Raw genomic sequence first — 24,079 nt, forward strand, 5'->3', positions numbered from 1 at the left:
ACTGCCTGGGGGAAGCCCAGTTCTTCCCTTACCGATAAGGTGAAGGCCCATGAGCAAAAACCTAGAAAAAGAAATATTTGGTCCTCCTAGCCCCAAGATTTCTCTCGGTCCATTCCAGGCCAGGGCCATCCTACCAAGTCCCTCTTACTGGGCTACCTCTAGTGAAAAGATTCCCCAAAATGGCATGCGAGTTTTCGTACCCAAGTCTTTGCCAAAGCGGAGCTAGTGAACAATACAATTTACAGATAAGGTCGGAGAGTCAAACATAGCCTTCCCAACCCCAAGGAATGTAGTGGTACACATTCAGGATATGGGAGGGAGGGGATGGTTTATTAAGAGAGTATACACCACAAATCACAGAGCCTCAGCATCTGGTGTACAGCAAAATAGTCGATGAATAAATAAACTGACTTGTGGCACATGAACTCCCTTTTTTCATCCAGACTTAGAGAAGACATTTTCTAGTTTATTTGAGCCCAAAGAGATATTTTATCAGAATATCCATAATAAATCAGTTTCCTAGAAATAATATATTGACTTCAAAAAGGGTTCACAGGATACCAAAAATATTATCTTTAAATTTGAGTGATAAGATTATGGAATATTTCATTTCTTTTGGGGACAGGTCTCTATATTTTCTAAGTTTTCTATAGGATAGATACTAAAAATATTACAGTGATTAAGTTCAAGTGGTGGGATTATGATTTAATATCTTTGAGGACATGTCTGTATATTTTGGTTTTCTACAACAAAAATACATTACTTAACGTAATCAAAAGTAAAATAGAATTTACAGAAGAAAGTCCATGCACACTGGCGTTCACCTCCACTGCTCCCTCCTTGGTTCAAGTTACCAGTATGTTCTGTCTACTGCAACAGCAGCCTCCCTGATCTTCCAGCTTCCCCTCTTGGCCCTACAGGGCATTCTCCACTTAGCAGCCATAATGCTCCTTTGACATGGAAAGTCCTCCAGTGGGTTCCCTGCACTTAAAAAATTCAGTCTCTAGGAGACCCACTGACCTGACCCCGGCCTATCTCTCCCATCTTATCTCCTAAGTGCCCCTCCCCCCACACCATTCCTTAACTCTCTCCCCTCCACCACCCACCCCCACCCCCACCCACCACCCTTAACTCTCCCCTACCCCCAGTGCTGTTCTCCATTCTGGCCACACTGCTTTACATCTGTCTCGAGAACAAACCAAGCCACTAGGAACATATCCCCAGACTTCAACTTCATTCTCATCCCAGACCAAATATCATCTCTTCAGAGAGGGGTTCTCTGAGTGTCCTATAGAAAGTCACACTCTATACTCTTTCTCTGTCTGCTCTTCACAGCACTCACAATGACCTGATGTTATCTTATTATTGTCTCCTTCCCCATGCGACCCAACCCCCTCGCCCATCATTCTGTACTCTAAGCCCCTTGAGAGCAGGAACCTTAATTGTCTTGTTCAAAGGTCTATCCTGAATATCACAACAGAGCTCATCATGTAGATGCAGGATAAACCTTTGGTAAGGAAGAGGGGAGGAAAAATGTTATTAGCTGGAAAGATTTTATCTGAACATTGCCTTCAGTTTATTTATGTTGTGCTGGAGGAAGTGATTAAGACTGTGCATTTTCTTTCTCAGCATGCCATGACAACACCATTGATATACTGAAGTAGAAGTAGAAAGTGGGGATTTAGCTGGGGCTGTTCTTTTGAATGCTTCTACTGGGTGACTTCTTGGAACTGAAGGTCTCTAAGAGATTCATCAGGTCAACTCTGCAATGGCTTACTTTTTTTTTTAAGTGATGTAACCAAGACCTTCAAGCACAGCAATATAATGAACTTAAAGATGCAGGAGAGGGGGAAGTGGAAAATACACCAATTTGTTCCAAGAAACGCAGATATTCCAACTGGACTTGCACCTTCAAAAAGACATCAGTCATGACCTACGCTTCTCCCCCCATTGCTGAGCTATTCCACAGAAAACCACATCACACAGAAACAATACCAAGCTTATCCTCAAACCTCTGGATGTGTCTGTATTATCAAGTTGAATTCCTCACAGCGACAATCTAAAAGTTGCGGCTGTGCTGAAGGCTCACTCTGCCCTTGAAGAAGACACAATCTCTGGAATTTTGGACGTGAATGTATCAACCCTAGAACTAGTTTGATATTTCTGGCTTCTGGCCTAGACACCAGTTAATGTTTGAGTATTTCTAGTTCTGTATAGGTACAATTATCCTTTCCTAAATTGCTAAAACCAAAGCTAGGAGTCATCCTAAGTAATAGAAAATTCATTAATGAAATCCAAAGCAATCAGTGACCAGGACTAACAATTTTCATGCTATAGAAAGAGAGTTGATTAGCTCTTTTTAGACTGCTACAAAAAATCCTGATGGAGGGATAGCTGAGAAAGTTCTATATTATATTATTATTAAAATAAAACATTTCTGATCATGTGGCCTCTCTGTTGAAAAATACTTGGGATATATACTGGTCTAGGTCTTGAGAATGAACAATCTCCAGCTGAGCCTTGTTCTAATCCTAGACACTAGTTGAGTCTACCTCAGAACTGGTGGTAGAAAGAAAGCAGCAGCAAACATCAGTTCTCCCTCAATGAAGGAAAACATACGTATCAGGACTGAAGTTCTAGTACTGTTCGATTGTTAAAAGGGAAAATGGAATTCATTATATTTCAAGCACTTGCTTCACAGACTAATTCACTCTAAGAGAGTTTGTAAAATCCCACTTATTTTCTATCTGATACAGAAGAGACGCCAAAGGCGGGTAGTGGGGCTGGGACAGGTTAGTGACAGTTAGATACAGAGGACGGGATGGCCCCACCACCATTCTCATCTCTTTAAAAGGGAAACATAATGACTTGCACTGGAATAGAGTTTTACTCCTCATCGTGTGTCATAACTGGATGAGGGGGGAGTGAAGGAGAGGAAAGAAAAGGACTGTCTAGTTGCTCCTCAATATCCAAATGTGGGGATAACTTTTTCCCTGTTTTCTTCTTCTTCCAATTGATCATCAAGGCACCATTCTAAGTGATTGCTGACTGCGGTTCTTAGCATTAGAACAAATTTTGTCTAACAAGAATAGGAATGATCATTGCTGATGGGGGCGTGGGTGGTACATATCCCAGAAACTATTCCACAGAAAGAGACCAAGAACAAGCAGAGGCAGGTCTTGGGAGACAGTTTTTCTCAGTAAAATCTTGGGTTATTGGGAGCTTCTGAAAAGGGTGCTTCTGCTGTTAATTCTACTGATGGCCACCTGGGTTGGGGATCTGTGAACTTGGGAAGCGTGAACAAGCAAAAGTCAGAGGCCAAATTATTAAGCTCAGAGTTCCCTGGTAGGGTGGGCAGCTTTTGTCTTGTCACAGGTCAGCTGAGAGCTCAGAACTTGGGGTGCTGTGAAGGCACAGAGCCCCAATACTTACACCAAAAAAGGGAGGAAGGAATGGATTTCTCCCAGCTCCCAGGCTAATGAGACTTTAAAGAACTCTGTCCCTTCTGTAGAACAAAGCCTGTTGCTGAATGCTGCTGGGTAGCAGTCCCTACAGAATAAACTAGAAATAGGAATTTTTTGCTCTACACAAGCTTGATCCCTCACCCTTTCTTGCTAGAGGCTGTTCACCTGTTCATAGTTAAATGGGCCCACAAGAGAATGCATCACCAACACTAAATTATGTTAAAAAGAAGACTTTAAAAGCAATAATCTGTCCAGAAATTCCAGCTTTTTTTCAGTGAAGCATTTACCGCTCAATATTAAGTATTTCCTTGCCTTATTTCTTCCTCTTTATCACTGATAGGTTTGTAATTTCTTTTGGTTTTAGTTTTGATATGAAAGAAGTCCTTCGACATCTTAGAGAAAGAACACATATTTACTGTTTTAAATGAACTGTTATTAATAAGTTTATTTTAGGATTAAGCAGGAAATAAAGAAATCTAATAACATTTAGAAAGAAAACACTTTTCTGTCCCATTTGATTACAATTGCTAAATGTTAGGCGATACTTGTAGACCTACTATTATCTCATTAACATGGGATTTACTTGGAAAAGTGATCCTTTCTCTCAAAACCTCCAGCCAAATTAATAGTAATTGAAACTGTAGCTATGATTAGATGACATTTTGGGTAGTTTTTCTTTGGTAGCACAGAGTTAAATACATTTATTTGAATGCTCTTGGTTTATGTTCTGAAATCCTTCTCTCACTTTTTTCTTTTACACGAAGAGCCATCTGAGGATGTCGACTCCACAGTTTCCATCAAAAATGTTAATTTGCAACCACAAAGCTACATTTTGAAAATGCTTCTTTACTTTTGAACTGATGCTTCTGTGGGAAACTCTCCTGCTCAACGCCCAAAGAATATGAGGAGTGCTAATTTTTTATTTTTCTTTAAACTTGTGGGATCCTATTTATCTCTCAAGAGTAAACCATGAACATTTTTTTGGTTTTATAAATAACCACATACCTGTAGTATGAGTATTTCCTCTGGTCAGCTTACGTGGAATACTGATCAAAGTTGATGATAAATTTTATTATTATTAATTATTCTATCTTGGCTGTTACTGAAATCATAATCATCTTTAAAAAGGCTATCAATTATGATATCTGTTTTGCCTATATGGCATGAAGTGCCCTTCTCCAGAATATTTCAGAAATCGTTAAAAGAAAAAAAAAAGTACCCCTAACCTCATCTGGCAAATAGAGACCTAAATTTTACCAAGCAGGTCAGAGACAGGATCAAGGACGGCAGAGGTAAGAAAGAACACTGATGCTTGTCTTCAACCTCAACCTGAAAGATTTTTAAAATCACACAAAAAATCCTTTTTTCCCAGTCTTCCTTAAAAACAAACTTGTACTGTGAGAACAAGGCTAATAGTTAAAAGATCGTTTCCAGCTGTGGATTTCAGAGCTAATCAATGCACTGAAAAGAGAAAAGCGTGCAAAGGCGCTCTCCTTACCCGAGGTGAAAGCAGTGCACGAGCTTCGTTACTACTGTAACCATCCTTCCCAGGACAAGAGCAGGGAGTGCCAGGGTGACGAGGAGTGAAGACAGAAGCGACGATCCGAGCTGCTGCAAGACTCTTCCCCAGGCACTCTCTTCCGTGACACACCTCCTCTCTCTGGATCCGACGAGAAGCGGCTCTCACTCGCCCTTCACGGTTAACCACCAGCCTGTCATTTCTGCTCAATCATCCAGCAGCGGCTGGAAGCAAGGGGCTGACGCGTGGGCACCAGGGCGCAGCGCGGAGCAGGCGGGGACTGAGGTTGCCGGACTCCCGGGGAGCCCGCTGTCGCGCGGCTGCACCAGAGAATCCTAAAGCTGCACGTTATGGAGCGCAGATCAGCCTTCCAGGAACAAGGATCAGCTGCAGCACGAGCCCCGAGCCTAGTGCAAGCCACAGCTTGCTGTGAGCTCCCAGAGCGGCCCTGCTACTGAGCATGCTCGGCTGCCCCGCGGCTCCGGCGAGGGCCTTCCAGCCGCTGACTTCTCTTCCTGATGTGAGGACGGAGAACGGAGAAGTGGGCAGAGGGTGAGACTTAGGGGAGGCAATTTCTGGAACACGGAGATGACCTCCTCCCGCTCCCACTGCAGGAAAAGAAAAGAAGAAAGGACTCGTTGCACTGCACTTAGCCAGTATTTTTGATTGATAGGTTGATAGAGATGTTTGGAAGCTATCAGTAGTGTTTAGTCTTTAACTCGCTCCCAGCACAATGCGGTTGCCTCTGGGGTCAAGCATGTGGTGTAGGCGCTGAAAGGGTTTTAATCCTAGCAAATCACTGTCGCTCAAGGATTAGGTATGGAATTGCCTTTATTGAAAGTCTAGGCAATGTGTCACGAATTAATTGATCTCTACACAATTGAAATCTGCCTTTAGGCAATGATTTTCTTAAGTAAAACAAGTATTTTATAAAGGTGGTTATTTTTGAAATTTAAATAACGTATATTATAATAACACGCGTCTGACATTTAAATCTTTCGGAGGGCAAGCTCAATGAAAGCAGGGAATGTTGCTTATTGGTGATTGTCAACCCAAATCCTTTCTTGGGGCTTGGTAAATGGTAAATGCTCCCTAAATGCTTGTGTGAGGATGAGTTGCGCGTTTGTTAGATAATCTGTAAAGGACACTTACAGGAGGGCTGAAGTTCTTGAGTTTGATATGGACCTAAATTTGGACTCTTGACCTTCTCAGCTTTGCATTTTGGCCAGGCCAAGTATTTGAAAATAGGAATACGCTCAGTTCTTGTCATATAAGTGTCCAATGCATGAGCAAATTGGCTTTTAAATATGATTTTTATTTTTGTGTTGTTTTGTGTGTGTGTATGTGTGTGTGTCCCCTTCTCTTTCCAACCTTCTATAATGCTCTTTGCCAAGTTGAGCCAAATCCAGGGCATGTTCTCTCTGCTGCTGTTGAAACCAGGGACACTGACTCTTCTTCATGGTTTGCAGCTAACAAAATCATTACATTTTGAAAAACTTCTAGCCTGTCATTTCTGCCAAGTCTGTGGAGGTGAATCCAAAAGGCTTTCATGGCTGAAATGGTGCTACAGCCTGGAAGCTGGGCCTGTGAGACTCCACACAGAAATGTGGGTGAGCTGGGAGTCCCCTCTCCTTCCTGGTCCCTCCGTCTCCTCTCTCTCTCTCTCCTTTCTCCCTCTCTCTCCCCTCCTTCCTCCATCCTCTGACTACCGTCTCCTTTCCCTTTAAGACTCAGGTGCTTACCTGAGTGCCTCCAGAGTCCAGATCCCTCCTGGCTCCCCTCCCCTGTGCCTCTCCATGACTGCTTTTATCACCACACTTTGCGGATTGTCTTTAGCTAAAGCATGCCCACATACCACCAGCCGTGAGTTCCTTAAGGACAGAGACAATGCTGACTGTTTGCATCCATACAGTTGTACACATCTGCACCATTACTGGTTTTCAGATTAGATTAAGGCACAGGAGAGAGTCCTTCTAATTGTGGTGACCAATTAGAAAATTGATGGAGTTAATTTAAGGACATTTCCTAGAAGAGGTGATTCCAGAAGGAAAAATAATTTTTTCCATATAACCGTATCAGAGATTTCATAACTGGAAAGGAAAAGTCAGACCTATTTGTTGTGACCCGATAGGCACAGACAACTAGAGTGGAGCTGTTTGATGGTCTTTAATTCCTGCTTCTCTGTTCCAAACACAAATAGAAGCAGAAGTGGAGGCGCATCCTCCCTTGCCACAGGCCCTTTGGACCCACTCATTTTGTTTCATAGCAGAGATTCCTTACACCTCATTCACCTCCTTGGATTTTTTTGCTCTTCATTATATTGCAGTGAATCTGAGTCTCAGAGATTACCCAGAGTGTCCTAATCATCACAGCCAAGAATTTCTCAGTTTTGATGACAAAACCATAGCTATCATTTCTCTGGCACCTTATTCTCTGCCAGGTACAGCTAAATTCTTTACAAAGATCACATTTAATCACTGCAAGAAGCATCTTTTAATAGGATTTATCACAACTTTACATTCTGAATTTACAGTACATAATAATATGTTTGCTGGTGTCATAAGGAAACAGGCGCACTAACAGTAATTGGTGATGGACAAGGGCAGAGAGTGTTATCATCTCTGATGGTGAAGCTGTGGCTTTGAAAGCCCAAGATAATACAGCTAATTGCTGGAGCTGGCTGTGAAGTCCGTGCTAAGTGCTCAAGTTCACCAGTGCTTAACCAGTGTAGATTACAGCCTCGCTTCTCCGGAGGACCTTCTCAGGAGTAACCCAAGGAAATAGGGCTAGTTAAAGCTGGAAGTGGGGTCAAGTACAAGTCAATGCGATGCCAAAGCCAGGCTCAAACTGCTTCACTCTCCCGCTCCTCGTCTATACAACTCTTTCCTCTTTTGAATTCAATTTTGAATCTTGAAGGTGCAGTGTCAGCACCTTCTGAATCTATTCGTTTCTTGTTGTTGTTTTTTTTTAAATTAAGGTGTACATCCTATCCATTCATTCATTCCATTGTCACCACTTTGGTTATCACCTCTTGTGATTGCTGCACTAGCTGCCCAATTAGCCACCCTGTTTTAATCTCTTACATTCCAATCCTTTTTCCATACCTCGCCTAAAAGTCTCTTCCTAAAATCCCTTTACCATTACAGTAAACATTACTGGTTGCCTTGGCAGAGTCCTCCCCACTTTCTCCTAATAGATCCTCAATTGTGATTATTTATCCGTTCAACCCCCAAATAGTTCATTTGCCCAAGGAGAAGTTGGCTGGTCTGATTGGTCTAATGGTAACACCACACACTTGCCATTCAATACTGGTGAAGGAATGTGTCTGGGACCCAATTTTAACGCATGAAGAGGGCAGGCCAGTTTGCAACAGACTTCAGGAAGGTTCTCCTCTTGTACAAGAGAATTATGGAAATCCACTAATGTCTCATTTTTAAACAATTAAGCATGCAACCCCTAATGCTACTGGGAATAATCTTGCCACCTTGAAGAGATCAACCTTGTAAAGAAGCCAGCGTTGTACAAAGTGAAGAGCGGAGATGGAAAACCTGGGGCCTTGGTGAATATCATTGAATTGATCTACCTACACAAATGCCTACCTTATCTCACCTCTTGGAATATGAGCCAATAAAATCTGTTTAGAGTCACTTTAAATTGGGTTTTCTTTACAGTCAAAAGCTTTCTGTCTGAGCTAGGCTTTTTTCACTTTCCTATTAAAAATGCTAAAATGATTAAGAATTAACTAAATGTCTTAGCATAGCATTTGAGGACTTTCTCCTGCCCTTTGTGTCTGTACCTTGGTCTCCCATTACATTCTGCTGTGCATGGTACATTCTGGCCATGCTGGGCCACTTGCTCAAACATGTCATTTGCTACCCCACAACCCAGCTTGCCTTTGTCCTGCATTTTCTCCTACCAAAATCCAACTATCGCTTCAAGGTCCAAGTTAAAAAATACTTCCTCTGACATAGTTTCCAGAATTAATATTTCCACCTTCTATGTTTTCATACATGTTGCTTGTACATCTGTGTGTAAATCTGGGTCCTCCAAGAAGCAGAGCCAAAATGGGATTAAATGTGCAAAAACTATTAGAGAAAATATCTGTGGAAAAAATGGGGAGGGAGCTGGGGGAGACTGGGGGAGCCATCAGACTGTGACCACATCAGACCCTGAGTGAAGGAGAAGGAAAGAAAGAAGCTGGATGCAGTGCAGTTTCTAAGGAAAGTTCAGCTAGGCCACTGCTGAATCCTCAAGCCCAAGTCTTCCATCAGAGGAGTCTGGCTTCTCCCAGAAGTAGGCTGCTTTAGTATCAATGACACTCTCAGTAGTTGGCTGGGAGCAGCCTGTGAAAGTGTGCCTTTAGCATAGGAGCTGCGATGACTGCCAGAGCCCAGCAGCCAGGGCCTTGGTCAGCTACACTCCCTGCAGATGGTGTACTGGGAGGTGCTTTCTCATGGCCGCCGTGCTCCTCATTGACCGCTCATTTGGTCTTGTCCTCAATTCTATTTGTCGTATACATGAATCGCTTCCTTACTGGATTATAAACTCCCTAAGGGTGGAACCTGTGGTCGTCTTTGTGTCCTACTGTATGTTTCACAGAGTAGGATCCAAGCACAGCGTTGCTGTGTTACTGAGCTGAATTCTGGAATATGTGGCCTCAAACTTCTGTATTAATAACTCCTTGTAAAAGTAATAGGGCTAATGCCCCCTCAAGTCCATGAGAACTTGCTTCCCGGAGATGTAAAATACTATTTTTTTAAAAGTCAATTCAGTCTCTTTCACCTGGCTGTTAAACTCCTGCAGGCCTATTTATCTCCACAGAGAAGTTCAATTCTGAATCTTCACTGTCCGTGAGGCGGTGAAGCTGAGCAGTGGCTCATTAATTCCCCATTTTTCACAAACTTAATTCCCAAGGCCAGGGGATTATCAAACTTTTGGGTTAAATTTATAATGCACTTCAGTGCTTGGCTGGGAAAATAATTTTCTCTGGCATGATACACTCTGTACTGTTTCCTCGGCATTCATTTTTTGGTGATAAGAAAATGGATCTTTCAGGTACATTTTTCAGATAAAAAGGACATTAATAATGATTCCCTAAGGGAGAAAAAGAGATTAGAAAAATCTGTGATTATTTAAGGTATAATATACATTATTAAGCAAAGAGAAAAATATGTAAATATAGGTATTTTGGCATATCATTATACTCTATATAAATAGTGTTCTCTGTATCATTGTTAATTTAGGGTCAATCGATTTATTTATGGTTAAGCTATAATAATAGTGCTTATAAGTCAGGGTCCAGTAAGGAGATAGAAACCCCACAGTAATATGAAAAGAGAGGGCTTCATGTAAAGAATTGTTAAGTATTTTCAGAGAAAACTACTAAAAGGGAATAAAGAGAACTCTAAAGAATACCCCAAGGCTGAAGGGGTACCCACAGCAGGAGGCCCTCCGCAAGGCTGGAACTCAGCCCTCTTAGGGGTGGTTGCTGCTCACTGGATGGTGGAGAAGTTTGCCCTGGCCAGAGCTGGTCCAGCACCAGGAAGCTGAGGCTAGTGGATGTGAACTGTGGGTCTGGCACTTGAAAGCTGGGAACCTCCTGCAGCGGTGCCAGTGGGCTGAGGCTAGGAGGCAAGAGACTGCCTGCTGGGGTGCTGATGAGATTTGCTGGGGGGCTGCCTGCAGGGACTGTGTTCACCTGGCTGGGAAGCTGGCTGGATACTGACTGGACTTGCCAGAACACCACCAGGAAGTCACCTACAAGAGGTATTGTTGAACTCTCTGGGCACCCACAGGATCCATCTGAATCCACCCATGAGGGTGTCCCACTGAACTTACTGATGTCATGCTAGCTGGAGTGACTGCAGAACCCATCCAGAAGCTGCTGCCTGGAAGTGAGGAGATGTCAATGAACTTCCCCCCTAGGGAGCCAGCTATGATGACCGCAGAAGTCACCTGCAAACTTGCCTTGGGAGATATTGCTGCACTTACCGCTGGACAGCCTAGTCTGGCACTTTGGGAACTCACTGCAAAGACGTCTCCAGGGATGCTGCTGAAACTCACTGGAAGGGGGGTCCACTGGATGCCTGCACGCCAGCCCAGCACTGCAAGAGCAAGAATGCTGGAAAGCACCGGAACCAGGAAGAGATGTCCCTACTTCCTGCAGTGTCCCTCCCACGCCCTCTACTGACAAAGCTTAACATCATGCCAACCGGCAAGAGACAAATGTTTCAGTATTTATCAGCAAGCAGTGAAGGATGGATTTGGAGCTGAGAGGCAATAAATCAATAAATGTCTGGCACAGTGCTTTTGTCAAAATCACTATATTGAAATTATCTCTTTACTCATTTGTCTCTTCCACTAGAAGATGATATGTAAGTGTTTCAAAAGTAAGGATAATCTTTATATTTTATGTGTAGCTTGGTGGCTGGCTCATATTATGTGTTTAACAAACATTTGTCAAAATGTGGTACAGCATATATAAATATTGCATCCTGTGCTAAAAGACTCGCTTGGTTTGACAAGCACTAAGTGTGCCCAAATTTCGTTGGCATGAAGGGAGGCTGCTATTTTCATTGTTTTCACAAAGAAAGAAGTCGCAATAGTGGCAATTGACATATTTCACATCTGCACAGTCGCTATTCTCTAAAAATGGGATTTTTGTAGTCCCTTAGAATTTTGGTTGGGGTTGACTGACTGGAAATCCTCCATGAATCACTAGGGAAAAAAATCGCCCCCTTCTTTTGAGAGGCAGATTATTCTACTGGGAAAATGGAAAAAGCAATTATACTTGTAAGATGAATGATGGCCGTTTCACATAGACTTTAGTAAAATGGAAAAACAAAATAAAAACTACTCAAATATACGGCAAAAGTTCATTGTATTTAAGCATGCATCAATAAGATCCATTTCTGTAACATTCTGATTTAAGGCCTGAATTTCATCTTGTGTTGAACGTATTATCTGCACTGAATGAGTTTGGGAGTTGGGTAGAGAGATGAATTTCTTTAGTAAATATCAAGTATGCAATCAGTGGCTCATGTAGAATAGGAACCAGAGTAAGTTAAGGTATAGGCTTAGCTACTACAACAACGAGACCCCAAAATACAGTGGCTCAAAAAAGATATTAATCAATTTCTTTCTCATGTTACAGATGTGAGGCAGACTCTGCTCCATAAAGTCTTGCAGGGACTCAGGTTCCTTCTTTCTTGTCACTTGACCATTCCTTAGGCTCACTGGCAAAATTCGGCCTGTGCTCTGCTGTAGCACTGGCTTAGGGATAAGGGACAGAAACAGCAGCTTTGTTCATTAGTCCCTCCAAAGAGCCACCGTTTTGTAAATTATCTGTCTAAAGTTAGTGTCTTTATCCAGTTCAGTGGTAAAGCAACGACATCTTAATTTTTCTGGAGTAGTCAACTTTTAAAATTTGAAGAGAGATACTCCGTGCTACTGTTGCCTTGAGCAGCCCCTCTTGGTTCCACATAAAAGGGGAAAGAGAAAGTAGAGGATAAGTAATTCCCTTTGAAGGAAATGATGTTGAGGTTGAACTTCCACTCAATTCCATTGGCTAGAACGTGGTCACATGGTCACAACTTTCTGCAAGATAGGATGGGAAATATAGCCTCTGACTGGATGGGTTTTTTTTGTCAAACAGGAAGGAAGAAGAGATACTGAAAAAAAAAGTTAGCAGTCTCTACTACACAAAGATACTTGATTCTGAGATCATTAAAATTTTTGCTTAGTTTTTAAAACTTTATTTTAGAAACATGTTGACTATATAAATTCTATAATATTAGCTGATTAACATTAACTATAAAATAGTGTTAACTGTTCTGAATATGTTAAGTGGATAGAGAATTGAGTTCAGCTTCAGTTTATATTATCATATTTCATTAAATTAATATATAAGCTGCTAAAAAAATGTAAATCATTCACCCTTAAAAAATAAGTCAGGGGCCCAGCCCGGTGGTGTAGTGGTTAAGTTCACGCGCTGTACTTAGGTGGCCCAGAGTTTGCAGGTTCGGATCCCAGGCGCGGACTGACACACCACTCGTCAAGCCCTGCTGTGGCGGCATCGCATGTACAAAATAGAGGAAGATGGGCACAGATGTTAGCCCACAGCTAGTCTTCCTCAGCAAGAAGAGGAAGATTGACAGAGGTTAGCTCAGGGCCAATCTTCCTCACACACATACACAAAATAATAAATAGATAAATAGGTAGCTAAGGCGCCAAGAAAAAAAAACCGCATCAAAAAAAATAAAGAAATAACAGAAATTTAGGGAGAAATATAGCAGAGTAGGAACAGAGTAAAAAATTTAATTTGAAAGACAAAAATTATTTAGCAACAGCAAAAAGTACACCAGTAATCTTAGGGGGGCAGTAACATCATTCATTGATGTTTGAAAAATATCATCTAGAGTTAAAACAAAGATGTTAAGAACTAATGGGAACAGAGATGCAATTTGAAATTATTTTGAAATCTCACTCTGATACCCCCAATTTGAAGGATAAAGTAATGACAGGAATACCATAACTGAAAAGAAAGCAGATTATGTGACAATATTTTACATAACTATGCAAACAAATGTGAAAACCTGAGTGAAATAGATGATTTTCTAGAAAATTTGTTAAAAATAATTGACCCCAGAAGAGATAGAAAACCTAAACAGATGAACAACCAATAAGAAACCCAGAACATAATCAGATAAACCCAAAACAAACAAAAAAAAAATGGTTTTATGGATAATATCTTTCAAACTTTCAGAGTACAGAGAATTTCAATGTTATTTAAATTGTCTCAGAGCATAGAGAAAGAAGGAAGTCAACTGTACTAGTTAGGATTCTCCAGAGAAACAGAACCAATGGGATGTGTGTATTAGTCAGCTCAGGCTGTTGTAAAAAAACACCACAGGCTGGATAGCTTAACCAACTGGAGGCCAGAAGTCAGAGACCAGGGTGCCAGCATGGTAAGGTTCTGGTGAGAGCTCTCTTCCTGGCTTGCATAAGGCCACCTTCTTGCTATGTTCTCATATGATGGAGAGAGAGAGTAAGTTCTCTGGTGTCTCTTCCTATAAGGCCACTAATCTCATCATGAGTGCCCCACCCACACGACCTCGTCTAACCTAATTACCTTCCAAAGGCGCCATCTCCCAATACCATCATATTGCAGGTTAGGACTTCAACATGTGAATTTTGAGGGCACAAAATTCAGTCCATAGCAATGTGCATGTGTGTGTGGAGAGAGAGAAAGAGAAAGAAAGAAAATATTAATGCAAAATCCTAAAGAAAATATGAACATATAAAATTAACAGAGCATTAATGGTATAAAATATTATGACCAAGTGGAGTTCATTGGATTAATGAAAAAAAGGTCAGTAATAGGAAGTATGTTTAAGCCCGTTAGTAGGGCAAAAGATAAAAAGAAAAGCAAACGTGATTATCTTAGTAAAAGCTTAGGAGAACCATTTTTCTGGCCGAGAGAACTGAGACAAGGGGGCCTTAGGAGCCTGAGAATGTAAGGGAATCCCTGAAATGAGAGAGCTGGAACAGGAGACTCCCTGATTATATGTCTGATCTGACACAAGCCAAGCTTACACCTCATCTGTCCATGTATAGAAAAGATAAAAACAAGCACAACAAAGACTTTGAGAACTGATCTATAGTATAAAACAGTGCCTAGCTCTCAGACTGGCCCCTGAGTGGTGCATGCACAGGGCAGACACATAGCATAGCTTTGAAAACTGAACTGACAGTGGAAGCACAGCCCACAGATTGCCACAGAGCTTTCAATCTGAATGTTGACTGAGTGCACTCCACATTGTCCACAGGATTTTAGCAGGACCCAGAGTCTCACAACATAATATTCAAAATGCCCATGATACAATACAAATTTTTAAAAAGTACAAGAAAAATCTGACCAATACATAAGGGAAAAGATAATCATCAGATGCCAACCCTGAGATGACCAGATGTTAGAATTATCGGACAAAGACTACTACTCAGGAATAAAAAAAATGGAATAGTGATGCATACAGCAATGTGGATGAATCTCAATTGCATATGTTAAGTGAAATAAGCCAAACTCAACAGGGTACTTTCGGGGTGTGATCCCATTTATACGGCAGTCTGGAAAAGGCAAAGCTACAGGGATGGTGAATGTCTGCAAAGGAGGGGCACCATGGAGTTTTTTGAGAAATGGAACTGTTCTGTATCCTGATGTAACTACATGACTCCGTGCTTTCATTTGTCAAAACTCAGAACTGGACAGAAAATAGACTGAATTTACATTTTGTAAGTTAAAAAATAAATATTAAAAATATTTTTAAAAATTATTCTCTGTTTTCTATTCTCGAGGAGTGATTTAACTCTACTGATCCACCTTCTATGTTGCATGCTAATATTGTCCAGTATTTCATATCACTTTGTTTTTCTAGCTACAAATCGGTCATCATGTTTATGATTGTTTTACATATTAATTATCTCTTTTAAAGATTTACCAATATGTAAAAAAGTTGGTTTTTCCTTCTTGCATCTCATTTCTTTCTGCAATTACTCTTCTCCTTCCTGAGGTATTTCCCTTAATAATTCATTCAGCAACATTTCTTAACAGTAAGTTCCTCAGGTTTCGTTTATTGTAATAGCCCTTCATTTTGACCTCACATTTGAATAATAGTCTATCTGGGCATAAAATCTAGCTTTTCAGTTATTTTTTCTGAACATTTTGAATATATTATTCCGCTGTCTTCTTGCTGCTGTTTATGAGTCTGGTTTTTATGCCTCATTGCTTAATATGTTCTTTTTGTATCCAATATTCAGTAGTTTATTTGAATGTAGTGGTGTTATCCTGCTGATAACTTGTTTTGACTTATGAACCATGAATTCCTATCCACATTAAATTTGGAAGACTTCTACACATATATCATTTAAAAATTTGCTTCTCTTTTATTCTGTCTCACGTCTTCTTACCAGTTGCACACACATTGAACTTTCTCGTTCCATCCTCCACGTCTGTTCATTTCTCTTCCACATTATCTAGTTTTCACTTTGTTTCCTTCAGGATAGTTTCCTCAGTTCAATTCACTAATGTACCAATTCACTAATTCTCTCTCTATATTCTTATAATCTTATGTTTAATCCATTCAATAATTATTAAGTTCTAGTGACTCTCTATTTCTTTTCTACAAACTCATTTTTTCTTTTTTAAATTTGCTTGGCAATTTTTATAATCACTTATACCTGTCTCATGTTCTCGTTTGTTTAATTTATTCTACCTTAATCATTTAAACATCCTTATTTTATAGTTTGTGCTCCTATTCTTGGAGGTGGGGTCCAATTATATCTTTTTTCTCTGCTGATCTTTTTCACAGTGGATTGTTTCCATGTGTGTTTTATAATTTTAGATTGTGAACTTATCTTCTCAGGACTTTATGTATAGTAATCCTATGTGATCTGATCAGAGGTATCCCAGAATTTTAACTAGTCTAGCACCAAAATTTATTGGTTAATTTATTGGCATGTAGTTACTAGACTACAGAGATGATGACAATTCAAACGTCAAACTTCTGTGATCAGGTTCCTGATTATAAATTTACAAGGGACTGTCAATATTTTTTCAATTAGAACCTTGGCTGAGTTTTCCTTGTCACCTACCTGTGTTGCGTCTGCCCTTCCCCATATGTGTAGGTGAGTTCTAACTCTTTATCTTTCAGTAGGCCCAATTCCCTACATCCTATTTCAGCATGAATTTATGCTCAGTTAATTTCCAAGCCTCTAGTTTATCAAGACTCACATACCCCTCTAAGAAGGCTGAAGTACCAACTCACATTTACGCTTTTTATGTTCAATTTCCTTCTTGTTTTTGTCCTCTGGAGATTTCCTTGCTTTCTTGTGCTTATAGCTGTCTATGTTAAAATGATGTTTGCTATCTTTTATTTAACATTGCTATTATTTTGTATATGAAAGATTTTCAATTTATATTTACTACCCTATTTTCAGGAAACTTTTTGTTTTTTTTACGTGATATTAAAACACATTAATTTGCTCATGTCTTTACAAACTCTTCAAAATATTTTGATATTAATTTTGAGGGTATTTTTGTGTGTGTGTGTGTGTGAGGAAGATTAACCCTGAGCTAGCATCTGTTGCCAATCCTCCTCTTTTTGCTGAGGAAGTTTGGCCCTGCGCTAACATCCATGCCCATCTTCCTCACTTTATATGAGACACTGCCACAGCATGTCTTGATAAGCAGTGTGTAGGTCTGTGCCTGGGATCCAAACCTGCCAACCCCAGGCCACCAAAGTGGAGCACGGAAACTTAACCATTACACCACTAAGCCGGCCCAATTTTGAAGGTATTTTAATAGCTCCATATCAGGACAAAATTATACAACATGGTCAATAAGTAGTTCACATTAAAAGACTAAAAGGCTAATATTAGGTTAATAAACAATGTAGTAATCAAGAATTTTTGCAACTGATTTCTTTTAAACAAAATAGTGAATACAGAAATGGTTAGGATGGGATAATTATGTAAATAACTTGAATTCTTCTCAAGCAAAATCTTTTATTAAGAGATACTAATTCTAGCAGGAAAGTTGGCAAAGAAGTTTGAAGGTCTAGTGTGCAAATGAATGGTTCTGGATGTTTGCTGTTCATCATTTCTTAGACATAAAAATGATTTAGCTCAGTGTTGGCAGGGCTGCAAGAAAATGAGTGAATGCTTTTATGGCTGATGGTAATATAAATGGGTGCCATTTTTCTAAAGAGCAAAAGGGCAATATGTAACAAGATTTTAAAAATATATTTATATCGTTTGACAAAAGAATGCTACTTCTGGTTATATAGCATTCTTCTACATTCATCCATTCCTTTCTTCTTTTGTTCATTGACCAACAGTGTTTGGGGAACCAATTACGTGTGAAGCATTATGATTATTCAGTGAGTAAAAGGATAATCTAGACGTGATTCTTTCCCTTGAGAAACTACAGGCCTAATTATCTGACAGACTTTCTCTCCTACCTTCACACTCCAATCCTGTCCCCAAGGAGATGTATTATATACAAAGATATTAGAAAGTTGATAATTTATAACAGCAAAATTTTTTTCTCACATACACTCCTCCAATATCAATACAAAGGAATATAATAATAGCATGAATAATGAATATGTGGAATTCTATTTCTGCCATGAGAGAGTAATGCAGTCAAAATTAACTTCCAGACACACACATCTAAATAGTTGAAAACTATAGAGGAAAAATATTTTTAAACATTGGAGAAGTGCCAGCAAAAGACTGTGAATTCTGAAGTGAAAAAATTGATGGTGAACCTTCCATCACCTGTACTTGCTGCCCAGAGGTCATTCCCTGTGGCACAGGTAAGGAAGCTCAAGTCTGGCAATCATTCTGAGTTGAGCACACCAAAGTTGAAGGTCTAAGGGGATGAATCAAGTATAATTCATGGGACAGATTATCCAAAAGAAGGGAGGTACACAGAGAAAATCTCCAGAAATCTACAGTAGGGAACCCTTGAGCCTTTACCTGAATAGCAAAGTGTTCGTATCTAGGGTGAATGCCCCATGAGGCCAGACAAAAGTAGCTTTCAAAGAAAGAACAATTACTAAGTACTTGTAAGATAAACAAGCCCCAGAACTCACATAGAGCCAGAAATTGTTCAAGTATCCTTAATCAGAGTGGAGAGCTCTCACTGAAGACATGAGATTAGAAGGGCCACACCTTGGAAGTGGAGCAAAATTGGTCCCAGAATAAATGCTACTCTAGACCCAATTTAAAAGAGCTTAAAAACAAATCTCACAAAGAATAAACTAGCCCAAAGGAAACTTGACTGCTTTCCAGAAAATAATCAAACAGTATGTTAAAAATACAACAAAATCTAGTAGTCTACAATATAAAATTCACAAAATTCAGCATTCCCTCAAAACTAACCAGATATGAAGAAAAAGGAAAATGTAACTCACAACCATGAGAAAAATCAGTCACTAGAAACAGACAAGAAATGAAAGAGATGATGGAATTTGCAGAAAATGATATTAAAATGTCTATTATAAATATGATACAAATGTCCAAATATGTAAATGAAAGTAAGATCATGATAAGGAGAGAAATTGAATATGTAAAAAAGCTGAATGTAATTCCTAGAGATGAAACCCACAATATCTGAATTGAAAAAATACACTGAAGGGAATAAACAGTATATTAAACACTGAAGGGGCCAGCCTCGTGGCTTAGTGGTTAAGTGCGCACGCTCCGCTACTGGCGGCCCAGGTTCAGATCCCGGGTGCGCACCGACGCACCACTTGTCCAGCCATGCTGAGGCCATGTCCCACGTATAGCAACTAGAAGGATGTGCAACTATGACATACAACTATCTACTGGGGATTTGGGGAAAAAAAAAGGAGGAGGATTGGCAATAGATATTATCTCACAGCCGGTCTTCCTCAGCAAAAAGAGGAGGATTAGCATGGATGTTAGCTCAGGGCTGATCTTCCTCACACACAAAAAAATAAAATAAAATAAACACTGAAAAAATAAAAGACTAGTGCACTGGAAGACCTAGCAACAGAATCTATCCAAAAGGAAGTACAGAGAGGTAAAAGATAGAAAATAATAAACAGTGCACAATAACATGAGGAAAAATATGGTCTAACATATACGTAATTGGAGTCCCAGAAAGGGGGGGAAGAAGAGAAAAAAAGTCAGCAAAAATTTCCAAATTTGATGAAAACTATAAATCCACAAATCCAAGAAGTTTAACAAACTTCAAGTAGAAAAAATGAAATTACACCATGTCATATTATAATCAAATTGCTGAGAACCAGTGGTAATGAGAAAATCTTAAAAGCAACCAGGGGAAAAAAAAGCATATTACATACAAAGGAATGATGATTAGAATTTTTGTAGACATCTTGTCCAAAACAATAAAAACCAGAAGACAATGGAGGGACATCCTTAAAGTGCAGGGGGCAAAAAATGATACTGTCACCCTAGAATTCTTTACTCAGCAAAAATAGCTTTCAAATATAAAGGCAAGGTAAAGTCTTTTTTAGACAAACAAAAGCTGAGAGTATTTATTGCCTGCAGACCTGCATTACAAAAAATGTTAGAGGAAATTCTTCAGGTAGAAGGGAAATGATACCAGATGAAATTTGGATCTATAAAAAGGAATAAAAAGAACCAGAAATTGTAAAAGTATGGGTAAATATAAATACATTTTCCTATTTTAAAAAATCTATTTAATATATAATTGATGGTCTAAAGCAAAAATAGCATATTGTAGGATTAATAATATATGTAGAAGTAATATGTAGGACAACAATCATTTCTAACAAATGCTGGAAAGGGAAAATAGAAGTATACTACAGTAAGACGTTTGATGATAGACTGGGACAAATTAAATACTTATGTTGTAAACTCTAGAACAAATACTTTAAAATATTTTAGTGCTAATAAATCAATAGAAGAGGTAAAATGGAATCTTGAAAACTATTAAATTAATCCAATAAGACAAGACAGGAAAAGAGGTAAAAAGGAACAAAGATCAGATAAGACAAAGGGAAAACAAATGGCAAGATGGTAGATTTAAACCAATGTATTGATAATTTCATTAAATGTAAATGGCCTAACCCTCCTTTAAAAAGCAGAGATTATTTGATTGAATAAAAAACAAGGGACAATTATGTGCTGTCTACAAGAAAAACCTTTTTTAAATATAAAGACAAATGATGCTTTTAACAGATAGGTGAAAAATTAAATGAGGAAAAAAGATATATCATGCTAACATTATTCAAGAGAAAATTAGAATAGAATTTTTCTATTAGGTAGATTTCAGAGCATGAAATATTACTAAAGATGAAAGACATTTCTTAATGGTAAAGATAAACATTTATATGTTAATCAAAACATATGAAAAAATTTAAGATATATTCATCTAAACACAGAGCTTCAAAATACACAAAACAAATTGATAAAGCTCAAAGAAAAAATAGACAAAACCACAACTACATTCCTTTCTCAATAATTAACAGAGCACATAGATAGACAATCATAAGGATGAAGAATACTTGAATGGTACTCTCAGCCAACCACACCTAATTGATGCTTATAGAGCCTTCCACCCAGCAAATAGAATAGAGGGGTCCATGGGATATTCATGAAAATAGACCACATTCTGGGCCATATAACAAGTTTCAATAAATTTAAAAAGACTGAAATTGCACAAAGTATCATGTCTGAACTCAAAGACGTTAAACTGAAAATCAACTGAATAACACCAGTAAAATTTTAAAACACACTTCTAAAATCCTAATAATCCATGAAACAAAGAAGAAATCACAAGGAAAATTAGAAAACATTTTGAACAGAGTAAAAATTAAAATCAACATATCAAAATTTACAGAATACAGCAAAAGTAGTGCTTAGAGGAAAATTCATAACATTATGTTTATAGAAGAAGAAAGATCTCAAACCAATTATCTAAACTTCCACTTTAAGAAACTAGAAAGAGAAGAGCAAATTAAACCCAAAGAAAGAAGTAAAAAAAAGATGAAAGCAAAAATCAATAAAATAAAAATAAATACAATACAAAAAAATCAATGAAACCAAGGGTGATCATTTTTTTGAGTAATCAGTAAAATCAAATAAACTTCTATATACATTGGTTAGGAAACTAAAGGAGATAAGACACAAATCACAATATTGGGAACGAGAGAGAAGACACCATTACATGTCCTACAGATATTAAAAAGATAGTAAGGAAATATTATGGCAAATACAATGGCAATAAATCTAATAACTAAGATAAAGTGAGTTTATTCCTTGAAAGACACAAGCTAACCAACGTTACTCAAGAAAATATAGATGACATGAAGAGGCTTTAGATGTTGAAGAAATAAAAATCCATAGTTTAAAATGTCCCCACAAAGAAAACTCCAGGCTCAGAGGCTTCTGTGGTGAATCCTACCAGTCATTTAAGACATAAATAATCTCAATTATGCACAGACACTTCCAGAAATTAGAAGAGGAGGAAACACTTCCTAACTCATTTTATGATACCATCATCATCCTGATACCAAAATTAGACAAAGACATTACAAAAAGACTACATTGTAATATCCCTCATGAACATAGACTCAAAAACATTAACAGAATATTTGCAAATAGAATCCAGCAATGTTTAAAAAGGCCATCATGACTCAAGTTGAGTTTATCCCTGAAATGCAGGGTTCATTTATCATTCAAAACTCAATCGATGTCAATTGAATCCATGTTACCACGTTAACAAACTGAAACAAACCATCAAAACAGAACAAGAGTGCCAATTTCTTCTTCTGACATTTCTGGTATAAAAATTTTACTATCATTTACATTATCACATTCTATAAGAACAAACTTCTGTCGTTTATGTACAGCAAGAAATTCTTTGTTTTAGCCCTCTGTTATTTATTTTTTTGATGAAATGGAATGTCTTAGGGAAAAACTGACAGACTTCAGTATGATATAATGTGTTCAGCAGTATCTGTGTGTACAAATCAGAAATGTATAATAAATACATTAAATATTCATAAAATTCAGTAAAACAATTATTTTTATTAATAAAGTTGATGTGATTTTTGAATTTGTAGAACTTAGATATAAATGACAACAATAGCAGCTAAAATCAAGAAAGGATATAATATACTGGCCCTCAACATCATCAGAACCTGGCATTTTTCCTTTTTTTTTTTTTTTAATATGTAGTAATCTGATTTCTTTTCCATCATTTTTGTTTGCCTGGAATGATAACATAAGTATTATAACTTATTTTTGAACACTTACAAAATTAGCAAATTTCTCAAATTATTCATTAACAAATGTTTTAAAAAAACCTTCTCTAAACCAAGTGAAACGAGATATTTATTTTTTTCTTTTAAACAATTTTTCTTTTTTTTTGTGAGGAAGATCAGCCCTGAGCTAACTTCCAAGCCAATCCTCCTCTTTTTGGTGAGGAAGACTGGCCCTGGGCTAACATCTGTGCCTATCTGCCTCCACTTTGTATGGGATGCTGCCACAGTATGGCCTGACAAGCAGTCCGTCGGTGAGTGCCCAGGATCGAGCCCTGGATCCAAACCCTGGTCGCCAGCAGCAGAGCACGTGCACTTAACTGCTAGGCCACGGTGGGGGGCGGGGGGCCCAAGATATTTATTTAATAAGGCATTATGTATTAAAATGTAAACAAGACAGTGGGTCGTCATGATACAGTAACATAAAATAAGAAAATAGCAACCTGTGTTTTATTTCCGTGATTCCAAAGAAAAATTGCCCTCAAAATTGGAGTGACCTCAGGTCCTATGTCAAGAATTTCCCTGTGCCCAGGTGGGGAGTTCTAGAGACAGGGGTGTGGGGTAGCTTACACAACAATCCAGGGTATCCTTCTTCCCATCTAACGTCAAGCGTAAGGTCAGGGAAGGAGAGTGAATCTCACGAAGCCATTTGGGCCACACTCTCTTCAGTCCCTCGAGAATTATTACCTAGAATGTGACTCAGAAATAAAGCATAAAAGCACTGACTTGAGATGACTCAGAGTTTCTAGTAATTAAGAGAATTACCTTTTTTTTCTTTAACCACAGTTGTAGCGCTTTTTTTTTTTTAACCATTTTATTGACTTTACCTTTTTTAGGTGTGAATTCATCCCTTTTCACCTTAAGCGTCTTTGCCGTAGACATCTTTGCCACAAGCATTTTTGAGGCAACCATTTCCCCTGCCTAACTAATTGGCTGTAACCAAGTACGGAACATTGGGTTGTATATTATTCTTACTATCTTATTATTATTATTATTTGGGGAACCATCCTTCGAAGTTCGGCACCAAGACTCAAGCTGGCTAGATTCTCCCTGCCGGGTGTTTGAGTCTGCCATGGAGACACAACAGGCAGGAAAGGAAGCACGAAGAGTCATTTCAGATACAGATGTCCATGAGTTCCCGCTGAAATGTTTCACTGGTATCTGTTTCCAGAAGCATATATCTCCTTTCATAAAGACTTTCCAGATGCGTTCCTCTTGGTTGTAATCTAAACATGCCTGGTTCAAAAAGAATGTGAATGGGG

At 38.8% G+C, this 24,079-nt stretch overlaps 1 protein-coding gene across 1 annotated transcript in view; it reads right to left on the reverse strand.

Moving 5' to 3' along the window:
• Positions 1-5,591, reverse strand: part of ARHGAP18 (Rho GTPase activating protein 18) — a 173,908-nt gene extending 168,317 nt beyond the window's left edge. Inside the window, exon 1 of the mRNA XM_087444079.1 lies at positions 4,963-5,591. Coding sequence (XP_087300205.1) covers positions 4,963-5,006 — 44 coding nt within the window. The 5' untranslated portion in view covers positions 5,007-5,591. The remainder of the gene's footprint in view (positions 1-4,962) is intronic.
• Between the last annotated feature and the right edge of the window lie 18,488 nt (positions 5,592-24,079).

Source organism: Ceratotherium simum, chromosome 19, assembly GCF_057802395.1.
Source record: "Ceratotherium simum simum isolate JZ-2026a chromosome 19, ASM5780239v1, whole genome shotgun sequence".
In the NCBI taxonomy this organism is placed as follows: domain Eukaryota; kingdom Metazoa; phylum Chordata; class Mammalia; order Perissodactyla; family Rhinocerotidae; genus Ceratotherium; species Ceratotherium simum.